Consider the following 9,519-nt stretch of genomic DNA (forward strand, 5'->3'; position numbering starts at 1 on the left):
AACTTCTAAATAAGTAACGTAACTTCCACTTCTTCAATGTGGTTCAGGTGCACTTATTTTTTCGATAGGAATTGAAATAAATACTGCTATAAAAATTTAATTATCGAAAATTATCAAATTACCGAAATTTGTCGAGTCATCGAAGTTATAGATATCGAAATTTATCGAGTTATCCATATTTATTGAGTTATAACAACGTGTAATGTTGTGTTTAGGGACTTCAGTGTTTTCGAAATTCATTGAATTACCGATATGTATCAAATTATCGAAATTTATCGACAAACTGGAATTTATCTGTTATATTCCAAGTCCTGCCTACGACCTTCAAAGATTTAAAAAATTCAAGTTGAGGTTTACTCCGAAAGCAGGAGATTTTTCGACAAGTAATTTTGTACACTATAAGTTAAACGACGGGCTAAGTTAGAAAACCTCTCCAAGGGTCTTAAAAAACTAGAAGTACGGTCGAATTTCGACAGTGGCTGGCACTCTAGTAAATGTAAATAGATACTCGTAAATATATAAATATGCAGATATATTCAATGTGTAAAAACTGAAGTGTATACTAACGAAACTTCTACAAAACAAAACTGGACTACACACTAATTAATTAAAATGGGGTAGTAATTTAATTTTTTAAATTTAAATAAAGCATGATTCCCCAGGGAATAACCGAGTAGACAAAAAATATATAACGGTAGAAATGGTATATACATACATATATGAAAGAATGCCAACAGGCGACGCACTATAGGCAAAACACGAGTTTTTTTTTCAAAATGGTAGATCTTCGCTTAGAAAAGAGATAACGGAATGCAGCATTTAACACTTTAATGCAGAGTCTGTCATATATGAAACGCTTTTTAACCCTTTCAAGGCAGAGGAAAAAGGTTCTCAATATGCTTTTGAACGTGCTTTTTCTCCTGTTGACGTAGATATTAATCGTAGAAAGTTTTTCCATAGTAAAATAATAATAAAAATAAAAAAATAAAATAAAAAAATAAAAATATTAAAAATAAAAATGAAAATAAATAAAAAATAAAGATAAATAAAATGTACGTTGAAAACATATTGAGAACCATTTTGCCTCTGCCTTGAAAGGGTTAAAAAGCGTTTCATATATGACAGACTCGTAAAGATATCGACCAGTATAACCATTTTTGTTATACACATTTTTTTGTGAAAGCTGATAGTTTACGATTTATTAGAGTTTAAAGGCAGTTTTTTCCAATCTGGCCACTCGGGTACAGCATCCAATGTCCCAAGAATCGAGTCTTAAGATAAAATAAAGAGAAATCTTTCAGAAACAGTGCTAATGGTGTATTAAATATAGTGTTTTCTAGTGGAATGGGAGCCAAAATCCAAAATTAAAAAAAGTGACGTTTTGAACGGTATTTTGAGGGTTAAGTTATTGTTGTTGTAACTTCTCTTTAGTTTTCCTATATTATATGATCATTTATCTTCACGATACAGAGATTCATTCCATTATCTCTTTTCTAAGCGAAGATCTACGATTTTGAAAAAAAAAACTCGTGTTTTGTCTATAGTGCGACGCCTCTAGCCATTGTGTATCACAACTTTAAGTTATCATTGCAAATTTTTTTTAATCCCTTAGCCTAATAGCCGGTGCCGTGTTCAACATATGTATGTTAAGCCTGGTTCCTAATGCTCACCTAATTCCTATTCTACAAGTGTAGCCTTCTCGAGTGAGTTCCACCAGATAAGGGCTCCTTGAAACAATATAGGCTTAAATCTGGTTCCCTAGAGCTAATGAATAAATTTGGGCGAGAGACCTCACATTTTACTTTTACATTTACATTTTACATTTAGCCCCCCTACAGCAGTACAAGGCAATCGGAAACTTTCTTACCCTTTCCACAATATTAGGCTTCCACGACAGCCGCCGTTGATCGCCAACCTAGTTACCTGGTTCAGGTTGAGCCAGATCAAAAAGGGTGTATATAAATCGTCCCTTAACAAAAAGTTTCACATCATCTACAGGTCGTTTACAACCGCAATCCAGAGCACTGCACTGTCTCTGCACTGTGTGCAGGCGCTGTCGCACTCCTAGGCGACTGTTCTGCCACGAAGTGAGCTGTAGATAAGCCTTGTTCGGTTGGTTTCAACCTCCAGATTATGAATATACTTAAATATTGCCTCTGGAGTGACATTGTTGAAGGCCCCTCTTATGCGTGAAGGGTTCCTCTGACCACGTTACCAATGTGTGCAGAGCGGTATTCACGGACCTTTTCTTGCAAAAAGCTCTTGAAAGGCAGTCACGAGGAATCGCGTTTCTTATATGTAGGTCTATCAGTCTCTCTAGCGTTTTTAGCAAAAACGAAGAGAGACTGATTGGCCTCAAATACCTAGGGGAAACATATGCGGCCTTCGGGATGAACGCAACACTGACTACCTTCGAAGCCTTGGGGATGTACCCGGTTCTCACGCAGTTCGCATAAATAGGATCCAACTAATTGCACGACACCTTCAGAGGCTTTTGCAGCTGAGCAGGTATGATGCCATCGGTCCCCGGCGACTTTAATGGTTTGAACGAATTTATCGCCCAGACCACGTGACGATCGTCCAGAAGATCGGAGAAGTGCAGGACCTGGGGGGAGATTCTGAAACCAGTTAGCGACAATTGTCGAATCGCTATCACACTTTTTGACGCAAAAACATTTATATCATGCATCAAAATGTGCGATAGCACATGCACTTGTATGGGACCAACCGAAATTGAACGGCGTGCGTATGAAGCTAACTCAATTTCCAATTTTTGTTCTGCGTGACATTTGGATTTCACGTTTCGCTCAATGAAATCAAATGTAAACGCACGCAAGCCAATTTCGGGTGACGAAAAAAAACAAATTTGACTGCGTGCGTACCAAAACGCATGCCGCGAATATTGGGTTAGCCTGTGAGCATTATTTGGGTGCCAGCAATTAACTACTTTAGTAGATTTTGTTCTGCGGCAGTAGAGAAGTACATGTGCTTAAATAATTTCTAACACGCAATTTTTGCACATACAGCTTTGCACATGCTTGTATATCAGCGACGGGCAGAGAGAGCTTTTACTCTGCACGCTCCTATACAAAATGGGTAGAAAGCTTAAAAGAGCTTTGCCCGCGGGCAAGGTAGTGCACATCACCGTTGTATATGAAATTTATATATTATAAATACAAACGTGTTTTATATCCGGTTTGGTACCAGTTGCTTGGGCTGTAGCATACCTTTGGGCACTAGGTGTTATAAGTCGCCTAAACATCCTGCCCCCCCCAGACGACTTGTCTTCTAGTGGATGTAAAATGTAAAACAAGCCGCTAATATCCGGCTCGAAGGACCATGTGTTTTTTTTTAATTTTTAATTTATTTTTTATTTTAATTTACGCTTTATTTTTATACATAAAATAAATAGACAATTATTTACATTTCAGTTACTGCGTAAGAATCCATTGTAAGTATTTAGACACTGATAATAAAATCTGCGTAAATATAACGAAAACTTGCGTAAATCTTACGAAATTTTTCGTAATTTTGAGCCACGAAAATTTTCGTTGATTGTACAAAACCGTTTTCGTACATACTACGAAATTATGAGGCATCAGATTTTTAGTACATTTTACGAATGTATTCGTACTATTTACTAAAGGGTTTAGTACTATTTACTAAAGAATTTCGTACTATCTACTAACGGATTTCGTACTATATACTTAAAAAATTCGAACTATTTCCTAATTTTTTTACGAAATTTTTGTAAAATGCACGGAAATAATTCGTATATTTAACGAAATCACTTTCGTAAAATCTGCGCTTGTTTCGTAGAATGTGCGATTTTGCTTTCATTCTCCACACTGCACATTAGGTCAAATGATTAATTTGGCTGTGCGAAAGTCCAATTTCGTAAACGCAAGTTTACATTATTTGTTGATGCCATTTTGTAGGGAATACTCCAAAACAACAGAAACTTCACTTTGTTTTTGTAAAATAAAAATCATCATTAGACAGCAATCAAACAAAGTCACACTTTCAAAGAAAGAAAGGCTTTCAGCGGTTGTCAACCATGTTGAAAAAACGAATTTGGTGCTGTTGATATCTGTGAAAGTTTCATGAAACTCTTAGTAGAAAAAACGCGTATTTTTTGCAATTATTTATCAAACAAAGACGAAAATTATGGAATTATTATCCCGTTTCTTACTGATGAATTTGTTTTAGAAATCAAAACCAACTGTGTCGACCAGCAGCCGGATTCTAACTTTCACTATCGCTAAAATATGCTAAAATGCGAAAGCTAACATTTTATCCGAATTTTTGGCTATCCCCAAAAATTTTGGTTCTGTTCTCCCTTTCGCTTAAAATAACTTAGCCTAAATTTTAGTATTTTACCCGGCTGCAAGTGGCGCTGCATTTTAATGGTGGTAAATAGTCCATTTTAATGGTGATAAATAGTGAAAATGGAAGTATTTGATAGCAATAAAAAATACCAGCCTCAATTTGGATTAAATTTCATCTCCTGTAGCATAGCTATGTTACAAAGACACTTGCGCTGATTTGCAAAGACTATTGATGAGCAGCCTTCGTAAAAAGGCAAATCATTGAGAGAATCTATGGATTGCAATTTCGAATTTGAATATTCTTTTCGTAAATTATTTTCAAAAACATTCGTATTCTTTTCAGGAAGTTACCAGCGGTTTTTAGTAAATGTGTTACAATGCAGCATTTGCAGTCAGAATATAAATAGTATTGGTGGACAATTTGGGAAAAATCTTAAGTGAAAATTGAGTGTTTATAAAGACTAACTGCTTAAGGATATCTGCGAGACATATCTGCGAGACATGTAGCAAATATATATATTTTTTTAATTTGGGGACTTCGAAAATATTTTTTTTTTAATCCCTAGATGAAACCATTTATGTACATATGACCATACTTATTTTATTTATGTAGCTCAACCCCTTCCGGGTTGAGTGTGGTAAGAAAATAACTTGTTCCCAAACCAGGCTATTTGGACAATGTTTTCGAGAACTACCTAAACACATATACTCATCATTTGAACATATAAAAGTCTGTTTTACGAAAGCCAAGTCACGATTTTTACATAATATTTACTTTACACTTTTTTTAACGGTTTCCATCCTTTTACATAAAAATAATGCTATATTTTAGCGGCTATTAATTTCGCACAGAAAAAGTAATCATTTGACCTAATGTGCACTGCAAAAAACATAGTACGAATTATAACACAACACTTTTATTATTTATTTATTTTTTATACCCGAGCGCACTTGTGCACAAGGGTATTATAACTTTGTTCACATAACGGTTGTTTGTAACAGGCAAAACGAATCGAGATAGATATAGACAAATGTATACATACATGATCAGAATGAAAAGAGAAATCGATTAAGCGGTGACTGTCTGTCCGTCCGTCCGTCTGTGCACACGATAACTCGAGTAAAAATTGAGATATCTTAACGAAACTTGGTACGTGAACTTCTTTTGGGCGTGGGACGGATGGTATTGAAAATGGGCGAAATCGGATAATAACCACGCCTACCTCCCATATAACGGTAATTTTAAGAAATACGAAAACTGCGATATTTTAGTAACTACTGAAGATAATCCACTCAAAATTGATACTTACAATGAGTTTCAGACGGAAAACATGAATATTAAAAATTTTTGGAAAATGGGCGTAGCCACGCCCACTTATGGTTACATGTGTATATCTTGGTAACCGCTGCACCAATTTCTTCCACACTTGGCGCAGTTGTTGGCCTTAGTACAGCATACTAAATGGCTGAAAGTTTTAAAAATCGGACAATAACCACGCCTACCTCCCATATAACGGTAATTTTAGTAACTACTGAAGATAATTCACTCAAAATTGATATTTAAAATAATTTTTAGACGAAAAATAAGAATATTATACATTTTTGGAAAATGGGCGTAGCCACGCCCACTTATGGTTACATGTGTATATCTTGGTAACCGCTGCACCAATTTATTCCAAACTTGGCACAGTTGTTGGCTTTGGTACAACTTACCAAATGGCTAAAAATTAGTAAAATAGGACTATAACCACGCCCACATTCCATATAACGGTAATTTCGAGAAATACAAAATCTTCGATAAATCAGTAAATATTGAAGCTAATTTGTTCAAAATTGATGATTGCAACAATTCTTTACCAAGAAATACGTTTATGACAAAATTTTGGAAAATGGGCGTAGCACCGCCCACTTGTGATCACATATATGTATCTCGCTAACCGTTCTAGCAATTTGCACCAAGCTCGGTATGGTTATTGTGCTTGCCACATAAAAGCAAACCGTTGAAAATTGTTGAAATCGGACTAAAATTGAGGCCGCATTTCATATAACGGTAAATTTCAGATATGCTTGAAATTTCAATATTTCGAAATTTAAGGACGCTAATTTACTTAAAATCTATACACCCCGGCTTATCATGTAGCGGTAGCTTTCGGAAAGGTGGAAAACATATATTTAATACTTGCGCCGGGTATTTAATGTTCGGCTCCGCCCGAACTTAGACTTTCTTACTTGTTTTAATTTTAAGCGTTTTTGTTTAACAATACGTTTTGCAAAAACGCTTAACATTATTGATTAAAATATAATGAAAGTGTTGTGCTATAATTTTAGTCATGTTTTTTATAGTGTTAATTATAAAAGCAATCATACGTTCTACGAAAGAAGAAGAATTTTGTGACTACGCTGTAGTTTAGAATTAATAAAAAAGGTTATTTTACCTATAATAAAATTTAAGTCTTTTATCTATATGCATACGAATAGGTTCTATACTACATATTTTTTTATTGCTTAGGCTTCATTCAATATCTACTTTATATTGATGCAAAGTGTTAAACTATGAGACTCAACAAAACTAAATATAATAAGATATAAAATATGAAAGGATATAAAAAATACTGGTTTTACTTTATTAAACATTACACAGCAAAACCCGCTTAAGTACCTCACGAAAAATGCCAGCTTTTTAAGGTACTTAGGCGGGTTGTGTACTTGAAAGAACCCGCTTAAGTACCTCGATGCGGGTACTTAAGCGGACATAATTACTGATGTAGTTACATCTTCTTGTTAACTTACATAAATACTTGATTAACAACATTTAATGAAGAATACATAGTTTAAAACTAAAATCGTAGCATTATGTAAATACATAAATATGTAAAGAAAAACTTAATTAAACAAAATATTTCATTTTGTACCGAATTCACAATAATATTGTTTGCCACTTATGTTTATTTATTAATTTTTAAGATTTTTCAATCAATTAAAATGCAGTTCATTCCCTAACAAATACCATATAAACCTAAGCTTAAGATTTTGTAGAACACTTAAAAAAAAACCATAATTTCAAACTTTTTTCTCAGAAGTGTTTTTGGAGTATACAGTTTTTTAGCCCATTCAATTTTAGTGTAATAATGTGCAAGTTTCAAGTGGCTAAAAGTTACCGTTGATTTTTTAGAATTTTTTTTACGAAGGTGTGTGACGCTGCTACTGAATTTCAAAATACATAAATATTTTAAGGAATTTTAAAAGAGCACTTAAAAGGGGAAAATTATAAGTAAAATTGTAAATGGGCATGAAAAATTGAGGTACAAAGGCTGGTTGGTTACATAAGCGGGGAGGTACTTAAGAGAGGGATTTTCTTCAGAATACATTAAAAAATTCATGGCGTCCAAAAATGTTGGTTACTTAAGCGGGTTAGGCCATTAAGCGGGGGGTACTTAAGAGGGTTTCACTGTAATATTTTTTTGTAGAGGCACTTGACAGATTCGCAGCTTCATCGAGATTTGTGTCCTTGACGACGATAAATTAAAGGAAAATTATAAGGCATCTGAAAAGCAAGTTTCAGTGAAAAGTCATACATGTACTTACTTTTAATTACATTAAGTAGTGCTCCTGGCTTATGCTTGCCGTTGATAGGTAACTGATGAAATTGCCTATTTATTAAGTCCTACATTGCAGCGCAAGGCACAGCGTAGGCGATGTTAAAAACATTGTATATCCACAGCTTTAATATTTAATTTTGTATTGTTTTTTTATCCAGCAAATCCTTTTTAAAACGTTTAAAATTATATTTTATGTCTCACAGCAGCCAACAAGTAATTCCGCAATGACACGCGATACATAAAAATATGATGAAATATTACACTGCCGGTAATTGAGTATATTGTACGAAAATATTCGTATGTTGTACGAATTTAAAAAACATGTTTCTGCATTAGTACTTTATACGAAAGTATTAACTAAATTGTACGAATACAGAATTGTAGATTTCGTAAATTTAAAACCATACGTAAATATTACAAAGGCTTTCCTACAATATACAAAATTATTCGTACAGAGATTTGTTCAGTGCTTTACGAATGTGTTTCGTAAAATAAACGAAAAATTTCGTAAATTGTACTGAAAAAAGGCTTTACGAAAGTCCTTTCGTTATATTTACGTATGGTTCGTAAAATCTTGTTTCGTTGTGGAAAATGTGTTCGTATTATAAACGAAAGTTTCGTACATTGTACAAAAACCAACACTACGAAAGATTTTCGTAGCACTTTTACGAAATTTTATTTTCAGTGTAGTTAATCATAATTTTTTGTCGACCCTGCCTGACGTTACTTCGTAGTAAAGAATGTTCGTTGATGTGCCGCAAATAGCAACAGTAATCGCAGCGCTTTTAATTTCTTTTGAATACTTTCTACTTCAACGAAATTTAGTGGTTGGCTGGACAAAACACGAACAAAAGTGTTAACTGCATTGACACCTTCGCCTTGCAAATATACCAAATTCAAATCCGAATCGTAATATTTCGACAATTTTGTAACACGTTTATCGCGTTCCAAGTCCAAAAATACTCGAACGTCCAGAGCACGCTTTATGTCATCATCGCAGCATAAAGCATGAAATTCTCGCAGCGTGTCGACAAAAGTCATATTTATAAAGATTTGCAGAATTTCGGCTGTTTATTAACCGACTTCCAAAAAAGGAGGAGGTTATCAGTTCGTCGGAATCTTTTTTTTTTTTTTTTATGTATGTTACCGCATAACTTTGGACCACGTCAACCGATAATTCGTTTTGCATCGGAAAGGTAGTGTCTCAGAGGTGGTCCCATACTAATCTGGTTAAGATCCGATCAGTGGATCATGAGATATATATATATTAGGGCGGGTCGATTTCAAAATCGCTCATTGCTCTGTGAAAATCGTATTCTAGGGATCAAAATAAGAAACTTTGCCGAAGGAACCATACCTCTAAAACGAATTCTGATGTCCCCCAATTTGGGTCAAACTTTTGGGTAGGGGCAAATTTTGAAAAATCCCACTTTGACCCATTTAGAGTGCTCCAATCGAGTCCAAATGTATGACCGACCCCCACTAACTTTGGACGGCCGATCCACCCATGCCAGTGGCACACCCCCTGGAACTCCCCTGGGGGGTTCCCCATACAATCATTTCAAAAAATCACCATTTTTGGCCTTTACATG

The 9,519-nt window shown here is 34.7% G+C and overlaps 1 protein-coding gene across 1 annotated transcript; it reads right to left on the reverse strand.

Annotated features, from left to right (window-relative positions):
• Positions 1 to 8,621: 8,621 nt before the first annotated feature.
• Positions 8,622 to 8,968, reverse strand: LOC118749333. Its single transcript, XM_036484129.1, is given in 2 exon segments — positions 8,622 to 8,713; positions 8,716 to 8,968. Coding segments are annotated over 2 exon segments (345 nt in total).
• Positions 8,969 to 9,519: the final 551 nt, after the last annotated feature.

This window comes from Rhagoletis pomonella, unplaced genomic scaffold (genome assembly GCF_013731165.1).
Source record: "Rhagoletis pomonella isolate Grant_MI unplaced genomic scaffold, Rhpom_1.0 Rhpom_scaffold_00015, whole genome shotgun sequence".
In the NCBI taxonomy this organism is placed as follows: domain Eukaryota; kingdom Metazoa; phylum Arthropoda; class Insecta; order Diptera; family Tephritidae; genus Rhagoletis; species Rhagoletis pomonella.